General features: G+C 53.2%; 7 protein-coding genes across 7 annotated transcripts; 1 reads left to right on the forward strand and 6 right to left on the reverse strand.

The window, feature by feature from the left end:
- Positions 1-1,221: 1,221 nt before the first annotated feature.
- MAA_05420 (Ribonuclease/ribotoxin) lies at positions 1,222-1,689 on the reverse strand (the record flags this gene model as incomplete). Its single annotated transcript, XM_007823418.1, has 2 exons — positions 1,222-1,334; positions 1,407-1,689. The coding sequence occupies 2 exons, from the start codon at positions 1,687-1,689 to the stop codon at positions 1,222-1,224; spliced, it is 396 nt and encodes a 131-aa protein (XP_007821609.1).
- A 1,743-nt stretch (positions 1,690-3,432) lies between these two features.
- On the reverse strand, positions 3,433-4,012 carry MAA_05419 (uncharacterized protein; the record flags this gene model as incomplete). The annotated part of the gene is made up of 2 exons (XM_007823417.1): positions 3,433-3,911; positions 3,979-4,012. 2 exons carry the CDS (start codon positions 4,010-4,012, stop codon positions 3,433-3,435), a joined length of 513 nt encoding a protein of 170 aa, XP_007821608.1.
- Positions 4,013-9,303: 5,291 nt separating this feature from the next.
- On the reverse strand, positions 9,304-11,164 carry MAA_05418 (uncharacterized protein; the record flags this gene model as incomplete). The annotated part of the gene is made up of 5 exons (XM_007823416.2): positions 9,304-9,434; positions 9,486-9,723; positions 9,788-10,298; positions 10,400-10,885; positions 10,950-11,164. The coding sequence occupies 5 exons, from the start codon at positions 11,162-11,164 to the stop codon at positions 9,304-9,306; spliced, it is 1,581 nt and encodes a 526-aa protein (XP_007821607.2).
- Positions 11,165-11,922: 758 nt separating this feature from the next.
- Positions 11,923-12,775, reverse strand: MAA_05417 (uncharacterized protein; the record flags this gene model as incomplete). Its single annotated transcript, XM_007823415.1, has 2 exons — positions 11,923-12,487; positions 12,609-12,775. The coding sequence occupies 2 exons, from the start codon at positions 12,773-12,775 to the stop codon at positions 11,923-11,925; spliced, it is 732 nt and encodes a 243-aa protein (XP_007821606.1).
- A 724-nt stretch (positions 12,776-13,499) lies between these two features.
- On the reverse strand, positions 13,500-15,380 carry MAA_05416 (Amino acid/polyamine transporter I; the record flags this gene model as incomplete). The annotated part of the gene is made up of 3 exons (XM_007823414.2): positions 13,500-13,635; positions 13,690-13,750; positions 13,862-15,380. The coding sequence occupies 3 exons, from the start codon at positions 15,378-15,380 to the stop codon at positions 13,500-13,502; spliced, it is 1,716 nt and encodes a 571-aa protein (XP_007821605.2).
- A 2,254-nt stretch (positions 15,381-17,634) lies between these two features.
- On the forward strand, positions 17,635-18,603 carry MAA_05415 (NAD(P)-binding domain protein; the record flags this gene model as incomplete). The annotated part of the gene is made up of 3 exons (XM_007823413.1): positions 17,635-17,683; positions 17,764-18,000; positions 18,065-18,603. The coding sequence occupies 3 exons, from the start codon at positions 17,635-17,637 to the stop codon at positions 18,601-18,603; spliced, it is 825 nt and encodes a 274-aa protein (XP_007821604.1).
- A 528-nt stretch (positions 18,604-19,131) lies between these two features.
- On the reverse strand, positions 19,132-20,046 carry MAA_05414 (Ser/Thr protein phosphatase family; the record flags this gene model as incomplete). The annotated part of the gene is made up of 1 exon (XM_007823412.1): positions 19,132-20,046. The coding sequence occupies one exon, from the start codon at positions 20,044-20,046 to the stop codon at positions 19,132-19,134; it is 915 nt and encodes a 304-aa protein (XP_007821603.1).
- Between the last annotated feature and the right edge of the window lie 508 nt (positions 20,047-20,554).

Here is a 20,554-nt window from a genome sequence, read left to right on the forward strand (position 1 = left end):
GCCAACTGGTAGCACCAACGCCAACAGCTACGGCTATTGCCTGGGAAAACTTGTGGGGACGGCCTGACATGATTTAGCGACATTAAAAAGCCAAGGTGCTCCTTTTCCCGTGACCAATGTTTCTGCCCGACACCATCATTCCGGCCGCTTTGGGGCTTGTGCAGGGCGGGACACGGAATTTGTTGGGTGCCACAGCCAGAGACCGCGTCACGGCACGTGAGGCAGTTGTTTATGAGGCATGAGGTGCTTCACGGCTCTCGCGAATCTTAAAGGGGAAGCTTGTTACGGAGTTGTATGTGGCTCATATACAATATATATGTTCATGGTTCTCACCCATGATGCTGCCAAGAAATTCACATGGTTTCCAGATTAGGAAGTACAGGGTAGTGGCACATCCCTCGGGATTCATGTGGCTATAACTGCGACGGCCGACTTTTTGCAAAATTCGAGAAATTGGACACCGCAACGTGGCATCAATATTCTTGCTTTGCTTTCCCTCTGTGCCGATACGGGCCGCGACAAGAAGTAAAGACGGCCCAGCTCCGCGGATAGCAACACAGCCAATATCCAGGCCATGAACTCAGAGCTGCTGGTGTATTGTGAGCTTTGTGTTACATGTGCATTTTTTGCGCCACTGCTCACCTGCATTGCCCCATGAACAATCAATCCATGTCGTCCATGTCGGGGGTTTTGTCGGTAATTCTCAACAATCTGGGTTAGGCAGGTGCCCGTGCGAAAAGTTGATGACACTTGATGACGATACCGCCATACGTCTCTGCCTGTCTGTACGTTATTGACGGCTCTACGAAAAGGGCAGCTGGAATTGCTTGCACATCGGCTTTGTAAGCCTCCGCTCACCCCTGCTTGATGTATGTATGTATGCCTGTATGCATGGTGGTGGAACATGCCGAAAGGGGTAATTTGGGAGTTGCGGTGACTGGCTTCCATCATTCGACGACTTGTCTTGGAGCATAGCATACTGCTGGGCACCACGGGGATGCGCTGCGTTCCTCAGACATATTGATGGTCGATTCGACGAGTCTTGCTCAAAATATACTGTTTATTCAAATTGATGCGTTCATGTACATCAAGGAATCCCGGCCCTTGTCAGAGGACATATGTACAGATCAAGAAGACCAAGTGGTAGCAGCAGTTGACACCTGTCTCACACCACAGAACCTCGGTTTCGCCCAGTAAGAAAGAAAGAAAACATAAAAACGTTTACGAAGTGCCGGAGCAGCCGACAAAGTTGTTTCCAGAAGCACCAGTGTGGGTGATGACGCCAGCAAGGTCGCAACTATTAGAAATGACAACGCGGTCAGGGCCGGGGGAGCCTGTCAAGCAAGTCAGTAGATAACCCTCAAGACGAGATGGAACAGAGTATTTGGTACGGCCTCAAGACATACCACCAGAGTAGATTTGGCCAGACTTGAGGATGGGGAACTCGTTGTAGGGGCCGGCGACGGGGAAGTTGAAGTCCTCGTAGTTGTTGTATCGATGAGGGTAAGTCGACGATCCGGCATGGCTGCCGCTCTGGACATAGTCGCAAGCAGCATCAGCAGCGTCCTGGACAGCACCAGCGGTGTATTGGACGCCGCCGCAGTTGGTAGCATCTCGAGCCTGGAGGTTTGCAGGCGCGGCGCTGACCAGGGCAACCAGGGACAAGAGGCTGACGATGGGGAAGTGCATTTTGACGGATGCCGAGCAATGGATGATGAGTATAAATATAAACGACTCGAGGCAAAGACGGCAAAGAGGGACCAGCTGCAAAACCGTATAATAAACTCTGCCAACGAGCACAGATGCCACAAGTCGGACTCGATGGGGGGTCCGGCGTTGTTCTTATAACACGAGACCTCTTCCACAGTCGGCCGAGAGAAGCACCGACACCAAGTTCAGATACACAGAATCCTGTGTCACCGAATCCATTCTTAGAATGGCAACTGTCGATCTTGGTGCGCGGCCCTTGAAATCGAAATTCAATTTGGCCATGCTAACGTCAGCTCGGTAGGCGCTGCCAAGTCCAACTCTGAACACCAACACAATACATCATATAGTCTTGTCCGACGCCTCCTGCCCCCGGTGATGTGAGACCGCCAAACTCCCACCACTCAGAGGTCCTTATCTATGCCATGTGAGGGTGGGGAGCCGGCTCAGGTTGCGCATCTTGGAAGGTCAAGAGTTGTCGTGGTCGTGGATCGGCGCCCCAGTGGCCAGCTTCCCCTGGCGGCGTTAGTCTGGGGATGAAGCGGCCCTCTCCGACCCTCCGAAGGGATGGCCTCTCTCTCCACTTGGTCAAAGTAAGCGACGGCCCATGTTGAAGCTCTGAGATGCGGTTGACGTGTCTTGGTTGCGGCCTCGGTCGGTCGAGCTGAGGTTGGAGCAGGCGGAGGGAGAGCTGCTCCTCTCCTTATGAGGCCGTGGAGTCGTTTTTCTGTGCCACCGGAGCGTCTTGGGGCCGGACTGAGGCAGACGTGTGATGCGACAATTTTGGACTTGGACCAGCATTGGAAGAAAGAAACCAGATGGGCCGATTTCCCAGATCTCAGCCGAGCCCCCCGGGCCCTGTGTACATCTTGTGGCACCGAGATGCCGTCAAAGCGCACAACCGTCCAGCTCGCATCGATAGGATGAACTGCTGGCAAATGGCATTGTCGTAGTCTGGTACTAGCAGATCAAGATCCCAGCGCCCCCTGGTCAATGGTCATCCTCGTCAACAGTTGGCCAGTACCGATCGGGAAGGTCGTGTGGATTTTAGCCTTTGCTCTTCCAAGCATATATATGTAAGCAAGGGAGGGCGTGGTCAGGCCTGCAATCAGCATGCCATGTGTGTTTTCGCGATGCAGTTATTCGGTGATCAAATTGGGACCGGTTCTAAGTTCCACACAACCCGGCAAGCGGCGGATCTAAAGCATGTCAATACGTGTGCCGAATCGGGAACGAATGCCGACCGTCCTCCGACCTTGCTACATATGCAGTCCCTGGATTCCGGCACTGCGGCCCCGAATGGCTTTTGAGCCTGGAGGCGCCCGGACCGTATGTGTGACTGCATCATCAATATTGCGCGACGACAACCCCTATATCGCTTTCGGTGGCCATGGGAGTCAAGAGCAGCTTCAAGACTCGACTGAGGAGCATCTTCCTTCATCACACGTGAACCAACTACTAGTCGGGCCTTGTTTAACACGATATATTCGTACTGTTCCACGGTCTAGATAGAAATATGTGATACGGCTCCTTGGCATCCTTGAGCATGGGACTCGGCTTTGCCCCAAGTGTACAATTCAGCCGGCCGCCTTTCCTCCAGGTACAGCATGGCGCCAGCGAACTTTGGAATCACCCAAGTATGTTTACTGAGAAGCCTCATTATAAACGCCTTGGCCACCCCATCCGCCTCGGTTATTGTCGCCTGTAACGACCCTGTTGCTCTCTCTAGGCGACGAATCCGCAGTTTTGCGCGCCAACAGCGCCTATGGCAGCACAGGCTTTGGTCGTCTTGGCGCAGCACGTAGACGCGCAATCAGCATCGCTGGCGCATACGCCAGTAATAAACTGCTTGCCGGCTCCGTTACCGAAGTTTCCCGCCCCGTCACCCGTAGGGACGCCCTGGTTACCTCCATTGCCGGCGTTGCCTCCGTTGTTGCCAGCGTTGCCTCCGTTATTACCAGCGTTGCCTCCATTACCCTGCCCACCACCAACTCCGTTGCCGCCCCCAAATCCGCAACCAGTCTTGCCGTCAGCGTTGGCGACGGCAACGGCAGAACAGACACCGCCGCCGTTTTTCCCGGCGCAGCAGTTGGTCGAGCAATCAGCATTGCTAAGGCATTTACCAGTGATGAACTGCTTGCCGTTCCCCTGACCGACGTTTTTCAACTCGGAAGGGTCAAGTGCGGCATAAGCCGTCACGGCCACTAGGCGGGTAAAGAGTCAGTTGCCAGCGCTGAAATGTAATATATATAGTCATGTTGCGAAACTTACAGGTAAGAAGAGAGATAACAGTCAGGCGAACCATCTTTACGACTGGCAAAGAAATTGTCTAAAATTGAATTAAAAATATTTTTAGAGAATGGAGTAATGGCAGCTCGTGGTGCTATTAATGACAAGGTGAAAAATTATAATAATAAAAAGTAAGACGAAAGGAACGAATCGACTCCAGGTCGACTATTGCCAGATATTCTTCGGGATGAAGCAAGTGTGAATAGGATTCCAGCCGGAGCGTTTTTGGGATCGGGCCGTCGCGGCCTTAAATAACTTGATCGAGCCCATATGCACATCCATCATCTGTGTGTGTTTCGGCTGGTCTGATGTGAATAGGCCCCCCGACACCAGTCGGATGAAACTTTGACACTCGTCGAGGGCATTGCCACCCCCAATACTCCGAGGTGAATTGCTGCCGGAGGACCGAATTCGACGAGGAGTGCGCTCGCCCTTTCTGGCGCGCCTGGCGGTTTGGCGTGGCCGTTTGCGGCTGGGTTGGGGATGGGGTCGATCCGTGACAGCTCCAATTTGGACTTGCGACAGGAGGCGTCAGTCAAAACTGGGAAACTAGGGTTTCGCAGGCGACGATGAAACCTCTCACATCGTCACGAATGTTGTCGATCCCCCCCCCTTGGCAGCTGCTCTCCAGGCACGAACGAAGATGCGTAGTATTAGTTTTCCGTCGTCAAATTAATTCGTCTCGTAGTCCGTCAATGCTGATGGTCACACGATCAGGGGGCCCGTGATGGCTCCATGATTCCGAGAGACTCTGGACATGGCAGGCAAGGCAGCAAGGATGTTCGTTGCTCTTGATGATAGAGCAGAAGCCCTTGATTGCGACCGAGTATGTATGTACAAGGAAAATGATGACAGGTCTCGATGCGAACACGGGTGAGCAGGTGCGGAAGATGTCAAGACACTCTTGGGTCGTTGGTTACGTAAGCTAGGGCATCATCTTACGACCGAGGTGAGGGGTGAGGGGTGAGCTTGTGAGTTGTGAGTTGTGAGATGAGCCGTGAGCCGGGACACAGACACCACATACAACGTTACGTCTGTCAATGCTCTTCCGCCTGTAATTAAAAAACCCATCACAAAGTTGATGCTTCTGGCGCCAGGCTCTTGGGGGTCACTGGCCGGATGGTCGGAGACTCGGTGTCCCGATTTATGCATTCGCCATCATCTAGAATGGAGGACTCCTCGCCATGCGCTTTGCATTGGGGGGCCCAACCTATGATGATCCAAACATTGACAAACCAAGAAGCCCTTGTCTTGTCTTGATGATGCGTTCATCCAAGTCCCCTTGTTAAAACCCATCTGGTCGCCACGAGGATGTTTCATGCCGCCATGATGTAGTCTTGGCTTCTTGACCCCCAAGCTTCGCCAGCCTCTGCGTTTCAGCCCATTCAGCAACTACATATGTGAGTATCCGTGGGTTATGGTTATTATTATTATTATTATTTTTGGCATCGCTCTGATGTTTCAGGAGTAACAGCATGGCGGCTTGTCGAGCTGGGAATGATCTCGGTGTAAATGCTTGGACGATGCCGAGTCCTGTTTAGCCTCACCATCATTATGCCATTGATCCGCTGGGGCATGATTGCGTCTGCTTGGAGGCATGTTTTCCCAGCCAAGGTGCCTTACGACGCATGACTATTGACCTCCCCTCTTGTTTTACCATTCTCGCAGCGACTCAGCCTTTTCAATCCTAGCCAGGATGCAACTCGCCCTCGAGTTCTGGTCCTAGTTTGGCTGGAAAGTCATCGCGAGGGACGTACGGAATCACCTCCGGTCTTGGGACTCAACGGGGCAGCTTTGGTCTTGTATACATCATGTTACGGTACATATATCGTGAGCTAGTCGGTGACGCAATTGCCATGTTTCGCAAGTTTCCGCAAATAGACTGGAAATTGCCTGGCTGCTTTGCTCAGGGGCTCATAAACGACGTATCCCAGTTGTAAAATAAATGAAATAAAAGTAAAAATCAAGGGTACTCCTCCCCATTAAGCAGATATGCGATCACATCACGGTGCAAACCTGGTTCTGTGCCCGGAAATGTGCTCGGTAGCAATTCTTCCATATATGACTCCTCTGACAATACAAAATCGTCGGGAAATACCTTGGACATGACATGCCAGTGGCGTATTTTCCATTTGTCATTTGTCTTTGATAAGTATCCCACCGGAGGAAGCAGTTAGTGATTCGGATATCAATGCAATTTTAAACCGAGTCTCGGCACACATGCTCTGGGAGGATCAATTCATGCGAGGCCGCATCTAGTCGACTGATCATTTAGTAATTCAGTTGTTTATTGTTTCCCTCTCAAGTCAAATAATATAATATTAAGCGTGATACAGGTATCGTGCAAGCCCTACATCCGGTAACACAGTATTGGGTCGTACCAAGCGAAGAACAGTAAGAGACGAAGAAAATAAACCATCTGCGCAACATGAGATTCATGACGCTTCAGACACACCAGCGTAATTGGGGCTGCATAGTGGCAACGCAGCACCAAGGAAGCTGGTAAACTACTCCCTAAAGGTGCCGAAAAGGCCAAGTAACACAATTCCGGAGGCCGAGACTGATCATTTACATCTCGAAGAATTACAGTTTAGAGACCCGATAAACGAAGCTTCGTTGAATCGAGGTTATCCATGGAGAGTTGATTCTGTGGATTGGAAAAGGTCCATTGCGAACTATGGTTCCTGTCCGCAAGACTTCATCAATTATCTCAACGTTATCTGGGTAGCTATTAAGTGTTGGTTCAATAAACTTCAATCTACCAAGCTAACAACAAAAAACATCCCTTTTGATTAGTTTTTAGTTGTAAGAAGCCTCGATTCCCGAATTAGATACAGTGGGAGGCACGGAGTATCTGACCAGAAGGCACCTGGTTGTCGCGCTTTACATTATTATATATTACGTTACAGTATAGTAGGAGGGAAAAAGCATTCAAATACGTAAAGTACCAGTTATTACACTTTACACATTAATGTATTAGTGCATGCTTTTCAATAAGCAAATATATTCTGCTACAGACTGTAGACTCAGTCAGAGACAAGTCTCACATTCAATGCCATCTATAGCTGCCAAGCGTTACAAGATGGCTCACGGCTCTCGGTCACTCGTTCAAAGAACCGAAATCCAGCTTGCCAACGAGTGGGTGTAAACTTCTAGAACTTGAAGATCGTGCCGAATCAGGCAAGTCAACAAGGCCAGCTCGACTCAGCCTGACACTCGAGTAACAAGTCGATCCCTGGCAATGACAACGACGAAGCAGAAATGGAAGACGCCCCAGATATCATTGCCGCCACGCGGCCGTCATGAAGCATGATGAAATAACACGAGTCAACTACTCCTAAACATGTGAATCGGAACCAGAAGACTTCATTTTCAGGTGCCCTTGTCCTCGTGTAACACTGTTGAGAGTCGAGTCGCAACATTGGCGAGGAACGCCGGTCAACAACTACACAACAGCAAGGCCTTGCCAGTTACCTCGTGCTGTCGTTCTCCATAAAAGGAAGGTAGAAGGTCTCAGACTCGCTTCGGAACATATCCACCAGGTCCGCCGACAGAGACATCTCTTACCTGGTTGCGACGGTAAAGTGGACTGCGCAAGGTGAGGTTGCTACAACCCCAGCCACGAGGAAGAATACATACATCCGCCTTTTGGTTCCCCGACCGGGGAGATGCGTGCATGTCTGCCGCTCTGGCAATCTTGCCTCCTCTGACTGACTTGAGAATCTCTGTTCTCCAGGAGCCACTTCGTTTGTTTCCAACACACCCGTTGGAGCAGTTCGCAAAAAATGTGCAAAGTGAAATCGTGGCCACGGTATAGAATCTACCTGCACCGTGAGGCTCATGTCACCAACTACACGAGTAGATTTCTTCTTTTATAATTGTCGGAAAGAATCCTACATGCAAAAGGTTCTCCGCGCCTCGACCCTCGGTCCGCCACCACATGACAATGCCCCCTGCTGGCCAAGAAGTCGATTATTCTCGGCACCTTCGCATGTTCTGATTCATGCTCCAGAATCTCACGCGAGGTTCCGACAAGGCTGCGGTTCTCGATTAATCGAGTCACCTTGACTCACACGTTACGTCTCGAGTCCAGGTCAGCAGGTGCCGTTTCACTAGAGCCTTAAGTCGTGGCTCACGTGTGTGCCTTATTTATGTTCCAGTAGATGAGCAACGACACGGCAGATCCTCTATAGAACCACCCTCAAGCCGCAGGAACAACTCGAGCATTGTAAATTTATAACAGGTGCGTCGGCAAAGGCACGCATATTTGGTATACGGAGCAGGGGACCCGGCCCATGAGACAATACCTGCGGATTGAGTGCGCCACTGTTTGCTGTCAGAATGCTCGGAAGACGGGCAGAAAATTGGAGCCCGTGGGCTTTTCGAGGCTCTTCATGTTTCAACCCGCGTGTCTGTCACAACTCCGTCTGATATGGAGCTGTCAAAGTCCGCCCACCCGACTGGCTGTAAAAAGGACCATGATGGCTGCGTAATCCCTGTCTCAAGTCCTAAAGAGATGAAATTGATGAAAGCGTAGCCCAAAAAAGGAAGGAAATAGGGGGCATGAGACGTCTGCATGCCATATGAGACGGTCACCGGCTCCAATCTGGTGCTGTTGATCGGTGGAAATAAGCCTGCAAAAGGTGTTCAGAAGGCCATGGCATATTTAAAATTTATATTCAGAAGTCCGGTCTGAATCTGAGTTCCGAATGCTGCAAGTTTCCCTCCTGATCGGGTCGGATGGTATTTATTTGCCTGATATATTCAGTGCCACAGATACAACTTTGCGTCATGGCCAGGCGCAACGCCGCTCTTGTCCGCCACTTTTTGGCGGGAAACGGTCTCGGAAGTTCTTTGAAGCCATGTGATTCAATCTCTGACAAGCTTGTCGAGCATAGAGTACACAAAGTGTTAGGTGTAGACAGGTCAAGGTAATGTGGAGAGCTTAACACGCGAGCGGTTTCATCGCAAAGCAGATTAATGCAACGCATATCAGTGCGCCGAGTTTTTACTCTAGTGATTTTCCGCTTCTGCGTACCATAACTCAGTACTGCCCTCCGTGGTTTCCGGAATCCGGTATAGTCGAGCCATGAGGCCTTCCGCGATTCCTGCCAGCTTTTGCTGCGGTATCTCCTCATGAAGGTCTTGGATCATTTGACTATCGACACCCTTAGGCTCTTGAATTTTCGTTCGGTTTTGAATGAAAAGGTTGCTTTCGGATTTAAATCGCCAACTTTGCCACCATGATGGATGAACTTTTGGTGTACATTGGTCATATTCGTCTTTGAATACCAACAAGTAGGTTTCTCAATACGGGTAACCACCAGCCAGGAAGCTCTCTAGGTCATCATGGATGCCGAATGGGGCCAAGAAGTCATCCATCACATCAATCGGGATGTCGTTCCAGGAAGGGAGGTCTGTAGTAGTACAGGCGAGCCCTACGCAGTCCATCAGAATCCAATGTCTAGCAGGGAAACAGAATCGCTTACCTCCGTCTTCCTGAAGCCCACCAACTTCACTGTCAACTTCCAGTTTCACAATCTCGCCGCATTCAGACATTTGCCCGTATTTCCAAATAATATCGTTGTGGCCAAGGACAGAGGTCCGTGTGCGGTCGAAACTGCCACTACAACGATTCAGCTCTGCCGCATCCACGTTGCAAGGTTCATCTTGTAAGGAATAGCCGCTGACTTCGTGGTACCGTCGGAGAGAACGAAGATGCGTCTCCTACTTTCGCGGTCAATTTTCGCTCATCTTACAGTCAGCTAGGTGTGGTCTGAGTAGAGCTCACAAGGCCTGATATAAGCTTCCAGTGCTTTCCGGTACGGCGTATTACCTGAGCGTTTGTCTTGATGTTGGCCGTTGCCTTGGCAGCCACGTCTGGTGACTGACACCATAAGAAGGGCAGTTGAATCGCCGAAGAACAATAGGCCGAATATCCGATGAATCCCGAATGGCCCTCACTGTGTGATGCCATGCACTTTTGGAGCAGCGACGATATATGTTGGGCATGGTCGAATGCAGTCTGCGCTGATCGTATTTGGGCATCCTCGCAGCCAGGACGGATGCGGCAAAAGGTAAACAACGGAATGATTGAGGCATGCAGAACACAAAGACTTTGATGGAAAAGTATGTTGATGAGAAGTATTTGCGATACCTCGGATGGCTGGTAATGCTCCAGGTTGGTCGAATTGAAAGCAAACATGTCGGGCAAGCCGTTGCGCCATTTTCGAAGCGCAATGTCCAAAGCTTGCATGTTTGACAGCCGCTCTTCAATGTCTAGCTCGGCGATTTGTGTGAAACTGTGCACCTGTTTCCTTTACAGGCCGCAAATAATTAGCACTTGATTCATGAGCCGTTGATGAGCGAGCCGTCAGTGTTCACGACACATGGCACCTCTTACCAGATGCTGCCAACTCTAATCACCTCGGCAAAGAAACTGCCGTTCCTCTCACTATTCTCAAACTTGACCAACTTCTCAGACAGCGTCCCATTACCGAACTCTTGTTCGCTCTGTGGAAGAGGCATGCGCGCAAGAGCGTCTACCGTCGCATTCGAGCCGTCAAGCATTCCACCCAAGCGGCTCAGGATGTAACACGCCCAGAATCGCCTTCTACTTGTCTCAGCAGGCAGAGTATTATCCATGGATGAAACGGAATCCGGAAAATTGAGCATGCGGGCAGCACAAAATAAGTTTGTTCCAAGGAGAAACGACCGCTGCCATTGCCCAAGGCGATACCAGAAAAGAGTCAGGTTGAGTAGTGTCACCAGGTTTTCTTCCTTGGGAGCAGCAAGATGTGCAAAGACGAGTGCTTGGGCTTTCTCGGCCCATTCTAGCGAAGCGCCATCATTCAGGAGATGAGCGTCTTGGCCACTGTCAGGGCACAAACTATATAGTATGTCAACTCCGTTCCTCTTGCCATCATGAGCATCGTAAATTGCCCGCGACGTACCCCGATGCGACGGCGCAAACGCCCAGAACGACGTGTTTCGTTGCACTCCCAGTCACCAAGTCCTCCCGGAAAGTGGGTGGATGGAGAAGAAGCGTTGCGTAGAAGAAGTTGGAAAAGTAGCTATCCACCAGCTTGGACACCAATGGCGCGGGAATACCAATATCCATCGGAGAATCCTCATTGAACGCACGCTCCGCCGGTACACCAGATGACATGTTGCAGCTCGGACCTTGAATCCGACGAGTTGTTGCCGTTGACGTCGTCCACGTGCAAGGTCGATGGAGGCGGCTGCATCGCCTGCACGGCGGTCCCTCGTTATCACAGCGTACCTACAAACAGGAATTAGCCCCATTGCCACCGCTGTTTGCACTTGTCATTTGTGATGAAGAGGAGGTGACACGGGGATGAATGGTTCACCGGCGTTGGCCAACCTTCAATGACCTGCATTCATCGCATGCCTTGCGCGGCCTGCCGCCTATGCGGTTTCCCGGACCGCCCGGACAGGAACGGGGCTTGTTGGAAACCATTGTGACGTTTGGTAAATCTACTGCCAGACTTAGATGGCCTTGGTATCATGCAAATGTCAAGTCTGCTGAACCGCAGTTGGGAAGATGGGAGGCACCGTGTTGTCATTCGGTGAGAGAGGATTGATTAGTCAGAAACTGATATCAAAGTGCCGATTGGTTGCGTTTACGCCAACCTTGTTTTCACTCTTCACTCCATGTCACCAAAAGCACGAAATTGCACACCCGGCTCTAGGGTCCAGATTCGCCTTTGGAATACAAAGCAAGGATCCAAGTTTTCGACGTGGCAACGAGCTATCTTAAGACAAGAAACGCGTGGGAGCAATGATGAATGCCGAGACATCTAGTACTCGACTTGTGCGAAACCAGCCAACCAGCCAACCAGCCACCTCAAACTTTCACAGAGCCCAGCCAGATAATACTTGAATGCTCCCGGCCTCATGTGCCGTTTAGCAACGGTAGTAGCACTTCATGCTCCAGCCGTTGGCATTGGCGCAATGCCCACCGCCAGTCTTGCCGCCAACGCTCGCAATCTTATTCTGGCACGAAGTATCCGAGAACAGGTCGCAATTCGTCGAGTAGGTGCCGTCGCCAATGGCCTTGACCGAGTAGAATTTATCGACATAGCAGTTGCCAGCACACGTGGGCTTGTAGCCCTTGATGTGGTCCTGGTCGGCGCACCCGGTGCTGCTGTAGTATCGGACGCACTCGCCGTTGGCAACGCCGGGCACGCTGCCGCACACTCCTCGTTTTTCTAGGTCATTTTTGAACCGCAGGTCGACAATCTTGAGCCCGTCGGGGGTGAACTCTGGAAGAGTCTTTTTGTACAAGGCCTCATCGTCGAATGCTTCTGCGGCGGTGGCAAGGGTGCTGCTTGAGCGGAGCAAGGTAATGAGAGAGAGGGCCAAAGCAGAGAAATGCATCTTGTAAGTTGTGAGGTTATGAGAAGGACTGGGCGATTCGAAGACGGATTTAGTTTGTTTCTTGTTAGAGTCAAAAATGATGTCGGGAACACTTGGTCTTGTAGTAATTTTGCTTGCGGTATGGCCGAGAGTACTGCTACTCAACGCATCGTATATAATTCTTCTCCTAGAAACGCCGTCGTCAGCCAGACAGTATCGTCAACGACACGTACCTGTTGCGAGCAAGCCAATAAAGTTTGCAAATGAATATGACATAATCCAATGCCGAGGATTGACCAATGTCTCGTGGCCTCGTGTGAGAACCCAAGTCGCCATGTAATCCGATGTGTTGGCCGACGAACTCGACCGGTTCGGCCCGAACGGTCTTGCCTCGATACATGACGGGCAGAAGATGATTCTCATTGGCTCTAACGCACCAAAATCTAGAATGTTGACAATATATTACGACGCCAGGGTCACACAGCCGCTGACGCTTACGTCATACTAGGTTGATGCATATTGGGAGAGCATGTTCTAGATGGCTCGCCGGGGAGCTCTGCGGCCGCCGTCTTACATGTGCCAATTTATCCACCAATATTAGGTCTTAGTGTCTCGGAGAACCCTTTGAAACGGCAGCAAGACCACGGTGAGGAACGCGGACTGGCAATACGTGTACCAAACCTGAAAGGTGTCAATGTCATGAACCCTTGTTGGTCTTTGAATGTGGCAACTGTCCAACAAGCTCTTGAAATGGGTGCTACGGATGCAAGACATGAACTTGACGTGACCGGCCTTGTTTCATATTGAAAGTATAGCTGTCATGGGCCCAATGCATGGATTGCAAATGGCACCAACCCAACTTTTTGTGCTGGCATGTGTAATTCGTTCAGTCGACGCCGTATTGATGGGAAGTTATCAGTTTTTCCATGGCAAATGAAATGACCTGGGAGGAAATACAAGACAAGAATCATCACCGTCGTCACATGATGGATCCGCAATCTCTTGCCTCCATTTTTCATCTTGGACCCATTGATAGCCTCAAGTCGATGACATTATAGAATCACTTGTCCATGTCAAGTGTCGGTATATACAACATTCGTCCTTGGATGTGGTCAAGCCGCCTTCTACGACGCCAGCGATTCATACTTCTGGTCCGCCCGCTCAAACGCCCGTTGTAAGGGGATATCAGCCAGCGCGACAATCTTGGTCTTTTTGACAAACTTCCAGATGAAGTATGCAGCCAAAACAAGCGGTATGTCGCTACGACGGGTCAGCACCAAGTTTGTTAGGTCCAAGACGGCGGGATAAACGTACAGGTACGCAGAGACAAAGTTGCTAGCGTTCCAATTGCCCTTGGTGAAGACGGCAAAGCCGCCTGTTAAAAGGATAATGATGCACATAAAGAGGGCAAAGTATGACGAGTACACTCGAGGGGGGTATATTAGCATTCAGTTCTTCCTTCTTTCAAAGTCGGCAGGGTACTCACATGTCCACGAGTTCCACCAGGGCAGCCTAGTAATTGGAATGGCTTGCTTCTGCATGGCCAAGCGCAAGCGTATGTGGTTGACGAGGATGGAGATCCACGAGACCAAGACGCCGGCGGCTGTCAAGTTGACCAGCCACCAGAAGACGGTGATGGCGTCGCTTGACAGGCTCATGAAGCTGAGGAGGCTAAAGGTCATGAAGAGAAAGACGCAGGCGTAGGGCACACCCCAGGACGTGGTCCTCAGGAAAATCCTGGGCGCCTGCTTCTTGACGGCCAGGCCGTACAGCACACGGGTGCCGGCCAAGAGGCTCTGGTTGGAGGCAGACCAGGCCGAGGTGATGACGACGGCGTTGACGACGGAGGGGATGGCGGGAATGCCGGCGGCCGAGGCGGCAATGACAAAGGGGCTCTGGGTGGCGTCGCCGCTCTCCCTGTCCAGGCGGCTGTCCTGGCTGGACACGAGCATGCCGACAATGAGAATGGCCAGCATGTAGAACAGCACGATGCGGATAAAGACGTTCTTGCAGGCGGCGGGGATGGCCTTGCGCGGGTTCCTGGTCTCGGCGCCGGCCATGGCGATGGACTCGACGCCGGCAAAGGAGAAGACGGCGCCCGTCATGACGCTCCAGTAGCCGAGGAACCTGCCCCAGTGGCCGGTGGCAATGTACTCGACAAAGGGGCCCGGGTCGCGCCAGTACCGGAAGTAGACGGGCGGCGTGCCCCTGACGCCGCCGAGGTCGATGACGAGGCCGAGGACGACGAGGAAGACGACGAGGAGGATCTTGAGGACGGCAAAGACGAACTCGACCTCGCCGAAGAGGCGGACAAACGAGAGGCCCACAACCAGGGTCAGCAGGACAAAGGTGACGATCCAGACGGAGGGGTTGACGTCGGTCCAGAACTCGAAGAGCACGCAGATGGCGGTGATTTCCGAGGGGATGGACAGGATGTTGCCGTAGACGAGGTTCCAGCCGATGGCGAAGCCCCAGGCCGGGTCGACGAGGAACTCGGCGTGCCGCACAAAGGCGCCGGTGACGGGGAGCAGCGCCGCGACCTCGCCCAGGGCGAACTGGACGGCGCAGACGACGAGGCCGACGGTGGCATAGCCGAGCAGCGCGCCGAGAGGACCGCCGCGCTGCACGGCGCCGCCCAGGCCCAGGAACAGGCCCGTCCCGATGGCGCCCGCGATGCCGAGCATGGACAGATGCCGCTCGGCGAGCCCGCGCTTGAGATGGCGGCCCTCGCCGGCCGTGACGAGGTCGCCGGCGTGGTCGTCGTCGCCGTCATCATCGTCGGCGTGGTCGTCGTTGTATCCGAGCGGCGGCCCCGGCGTCGTCCGGATCACCCCCGGCGCAGCATCCTGCCGCTCAACGTTGGACGCGAAACCCGAGTCGTCGGCCGGGCCCGGAAGAGGAGTCGTCGTCGTCGTCCCGTAGCCCTTGGCGCCGTTGCTGTCCACGATGGCTGCGTGGTTGCCCCTGGCGCCTTTGACGCGGGCAAGGAAGCTCTTGAGGGCCATGGCAAGGTGCGCCTCGCGACTGGAAATCAAGCTCCCAGGTTCCAGCGGAGAGGAGAGACTGCAGAGACGGCGTTTCCAACAACTTGTCCCGCCCGACGAGACGAGGAATGGATCGGCTCCCGTGGCACACAGGGACCGCGAATGGGCGTTGCGCAAGCAAGCAAAGGACGCTTTCTACTTTGCGACGTTTCTCTCGCGCCCTTTTTTTTTTTTTTTTTTAATTTTTATAGCTTATCGACATTATCCACTTTTGACAGGATGGTGTAATCGGACCCTGGCTGGGGTTCGCATTGCAACATCCCCCACACAAACATGGCGACATTTGCTACTGGTGTGATACAAGCCGGAAACGGGCATTGTGTGCTCGCTCCGTATGACTCGGTACGAAGTGGCTGGCATCATGTACTGTACATGTTCCAACATGGTGGTTACCACCTCCACGGGCTGTGTGAGTGTCTTGACTCTTGACTCTTGACTGTCTTGGGTCTCTTGACCAAGTGATTTTGGCTACATGACGATTCGCGACAAACATGCCACGTAAATCTGTTCCAACGCGCCATCCAAATCATTGACCCGGACGACTTCGGGGTCCGGCCGCTCGGCGACCGACACGTACCGGCCCATGATATACCGCCCCCTGCCATTATCAAATGAACCTTCTCTCGCGCCACGTCCCGTCCCTCTGGCACTCGGCCAAGGTCTGAGCCTGAATCGTCAAATGGCCCAGCCACCAGACGTCTTGGCCGCCAAGCGAGAACCACGCCCACGCTCCGCGACGCGCACTCGTCTCGAGCCTCCTCGCAACACTGCCGCAGCGCAAGCGGCAGCGGGACGACTTCTGACGGCACCGCCCCGTCGTCGCCCGTCGTGTCGCCTGTATCGTGGGACCTGGCATCCGCCGGCCGCAGACGAGCGCGACTCGCGGCACACGTGCGTCAAGACTGGGAACCCCGTGTCGACCGGCCACAAAGGGACGGCTCGGCTGCGGCAGCGACGCCCCGGGCGAGCCTTGAAGTCCCTCGTACTCGGCGTGTAGGTGCACCGGCCACATGGGACAACAGACTTCTGGCTCGTCGGCCGGTAAGCAGAACCGCCATATGAGCTCAGAGAGCTCCGGGGGCAGGCTGTCAAAGCCGGGGAATGGGCCATGGGCGCAGGATGCAGGTAGCCATGTATGTATAAGAGAAGAAGATGCGCTGCGATGCCAAGCGTGAAAATACAGCCCTTTATTCGTACGTCAAGGACAGCCAGCACTTGGCGTCTATGTATATGCGCCGATTTCGCAGTCGACCGCCTCCGACCGCCTCCGGGGCGCGCCAATGGCATCTCCGGCGTCGACATTTGAATACATGCCCATGGCCTACAGACACCGCAGCCCGCATCGGAACCCGGTCAAGGCTCGCCGATACGAGACTGACAGCTCGCCAGGTATGCGTCGTGGCCCTTTCGACCCTTTTGGTCCAATGCACACGCTGAAGCGCATTCTGCGGCAATGGCCATTGGTTCGTCGGTAAATGGCGGTTTCTCGCGCTCCTCTTTCCCTCCGCCATGCCGGATGCGCCGGCGCTCAAAGTTGGACTCTTGGTGGCATGGCCTCTGGCCAACTTCAACCCAGCAGGGTCCAAGTCCGGTGCGTTTGTCAGGTAGGTCAAGGAGTGTGAGCTGCCTTGTCTCCAGCTACTAGACGAGACTTGGGAGATTCTTGCGGGTTTGAAAAAAAAAACCACGTCAGTCCTCGCGCACGCTGGCGGTGTCGCTGAGAAATGGTCCCCTCCGGGCTTTTAGGCCCCCCCGGCGGAGCGGAGCGGAGGACCAAGGCCGATAGTTTCCCAAATAGGAAAGTCAGACTTGAGCTGTTTTTCCAGCGCCGATGAAATTACAAATCTACAACAGAAGTCGCCGGCAGATGGAGCGCACGAGTTAGATTTGGCCGCTGTGTAATCGATAACCACCCTGGTAGCAGAGTCCACAAGAGTCCTTGTAGCAGGAGTTGGTTGGCCCAAAGAGGAAAATGAGAAATACAAAGTCCGCAAGCACGAGGCATTTGGTGGAGTGGCAGTTTGTGAATAACATGGCTGCTCTGGGCTGTACAACCGACTATATAACTATATCAAGTGCGATGATATCGTTGCAGAATTACTGAATGTTCACAGGCTCTCAGCTGCTTTGAATCTAGATTAGCACAGTCGACAATTTCCTTTTTTTTTTTTTTTGCCCAATAAACATCAAACTGCGTCCAACTTTTGACTCCATCATGTCTTCATTCTCAACGCAACTAGAGGGCAAGCACGCTCTGGTCACTGGTAAATACAAAAACCTCCACGACGTCTCTCTCAGCATCTTACAGAGCAAAGTTGACGTATCTAATGCCACATCTCAACAGGCGGCACAAAGGGCATCGGGCGAGCCATTGTCGAGCTTCTACTCGCACAGGGAGCCAACGTCTCGTATTGTTCCCGGTCGGCCACAGACAACGACTTTGCCGCCTTTCTAGACGAGAGCAAACCAAGCGGTACGGCCTCTGGCACTTCCGTGGACATTTCGTCACCTTCTTCCATAGAGACGTGGGTTGAGAAGGCAGCCCGCAAGTTCGGTCGCGTCGACGTCGTCGTTGCCAACGGTATGACAGATGCCCCCCATGGCAATCGATCGCTACCCAGTGCCTCGACTAAAACATGCCACAGTGCCTCGACTAAAACATGCCACAGCGGCCTCGTTTAGCACCGAAGCCACGGCGGAAAGCTGGAGAACTAGCTTCGAGGCCGACGTCCTCGGCCTTGTCTCGCTTATAAACGCTTCGACGCCGCACCTGGAAAAGACGTCGGGTTCCATTGTTGTCGTCAGTTCGGTGGCGGGATTCGAGACTCGCTTTGATGTCGCCGGAAGCCCGTACACGACGTTTAAGCGTGCCCAAGCCACGTTGGCCAAGGACTATGCTCGCAAGTTGGGCCCGCTGGGTATCCGGATCAACTCTGTGATTCCTGGCCCGATTGAAGCACCGGGAAAGGTGCTCCCTGATGGGTCACGAGAGCCAAGCCGTATTCAGACGCTCAAAGAGACCAACCCAGAATATGCCCAGGGCATTTTGGATGCTGTCTCTCTGCGCCGATTCGGCACCGCAGAAGAGGTGGCCAATGTCGTCGTGTTCCTGGCAAGCCCGCTCGCGGGTTATGTTTGTGGTGCCAACGTCCTTGTGGATGGGGCAATGTCAACATTCTTGTAAAGCCGAGTTGTCGCTGGTTCCAAGACAAACCCTATCCGTTATACAGCAAGGTAGCGTACGAACGCAGGAACTAGAACATAAATACAATATATGCAAATGGGGCTTTTCCTATCTGAATGAGAAAAAGAAGTAGAGTGTGCCGTTGTGAACAGGTTCGGCTGACCAAGAGTCTTTCCCTTCGTGGTTTTCACGCTCTGCAAACCAAGCACTCGGATATATACATACCTAGGTATGTATTTTGAAAAACTGTGACAGTTTGGCTGCTTTACCCCTTCTCTTGTCTGAACTGGGGGAGACTATTACTCCTCTTGCGCGCAACACCGCACTCATGCTAATAGGGGTTGCGAGGCACGACAGGAGAATCGTAGCAAACCCCTGGCCAAACGAACCTGCCGAGGATACTCAAATGCTCGTAGTCCCTGAAGACAAGAGACCCTAAAAACAACCCATGCGCCAGGCACTCGACAACTTGAAAAGTCCGCGCAACAACACCACAACACCACAACGTCCTCCAACCCCCTCTCAACATCACGAGCCACGGACCTCGTCCACCTCATCCGCGCAGTCAACCTGCACAACCCTCGCCTCGCCCGCCCCGACCACCCAAGCGCTCAGCTTGCCCCCATACACACACGCAGTGTCCAGGCCGAGCGCGTACCTGCCCCTCTGCAGCCGCCTCTTGGCATCGTGCCCAAACACAACCATCGTCTTCACGTTTCCCGCACACTCGTCCTGCCACGCATCCCACTCCGCGATCCAGCCTTGCTCCCCGGCCTCCTCCATCGGCACCAGCGCCCCCCCCTCCGCCGCCCTCAAACTGCGCATGTGCATCACCGCGTGCGCGGGCTGCTCCTCCAGCGGAACCCGCGGCACCAGCCCCGCGTGCGCAACGACAATCTCCCCGATCCCCGGCAGAGACGGCGTCACCGTGACGCGCAGCAGCAGAGGCAGCGCGGCGAGGTAGTCGAGCTGCGAGGCCGACAGCGCCGCCGCGGTACGCGCGCTCACGCTCCTCCTCTTCTTGTCCTTCTGGTTCCCATCCTCGCCGTCGTCGTCGTCATCGCCCGCTGGGCCCATCTTCAGCCGCTGAGCAGCCCTCAGGACGGCGTCGTCATGATTCCCCCTCACGCCTCGCGCGCCAATCCTCGCGGCAAAGTCAATCACGGCCCCGGAGTCGGGGCCCTTGTTCACCAGGTCCCCTACGAAAATGACCTCGTCGCCCTGCGATTTGTCAAACCCCACTGCGGTGAGGAGCGCTTCCAGCGATTTCCGTAGCCCGTGAACATCCCCGATGATGATGAGGCGTCTCGCTGAGATGGAACCCGGTGGTGATGCTGCTGCTGCTCCTGCTTCGCGAGCCAGCGTGGTACTCAGAGTGACGGGCAGATCATGTATGAATGCGGAAATGGGGTATATTTCGCTCGTCTCCGCGGCTGCCGTCATGGTTGTGGAAATTACTCAAGTCCGTTGGGATGCAAGATGCCCGTTGCCACTTGCGGTTGTCGTGCCCACAAATCCTCCTCCAACTTCTGTATCGCAGGAATGGTGTCATCCATCTAGTGGAGACGGCGAATATAGGTACTCTGCGCCGAAATAGGAATCACAGACATATCGTCGACATATGTATCCCCGACACCGCGCTTCACTCGGTCCACATTGTCGCAGAGCGGCTGCAGGTACTGTTTCTTTTCGACAAGTCTCTTACTTCTTACTGATATGTACATACAAGTGCGCCGGTCTATGTATCCTATTGTCAAAGCCCTCGAGTTCGCTAATACTGCTTCTTAGATGTAATTAGTATAGTATAGATATTTCCCAACGCAATTGTAAGTGTCCCAGATATCCAGCGCCTCGCCGCCAAAATAGAAACAAAAAGCCACATGCTATGCATCCACCGAAGAAAGCCAACATGCAAATTATAACACACAAAAAAAAAAGTATGCATTCCCGC

This window comes from Metarhizium robertsii (assembly GCF_000187425.2).
Source record: "Metarhizium robertsii ARSEF 23 chromosome Unknown MAA_Scf_2, whole genome shotgun sequence".
NCBI lineage: Eukaryota > Fungi > Ascomycota > Sordariomycetes > Hypocreales > Clavicipitaceae > Metarhizium > Metarhizium robertsii.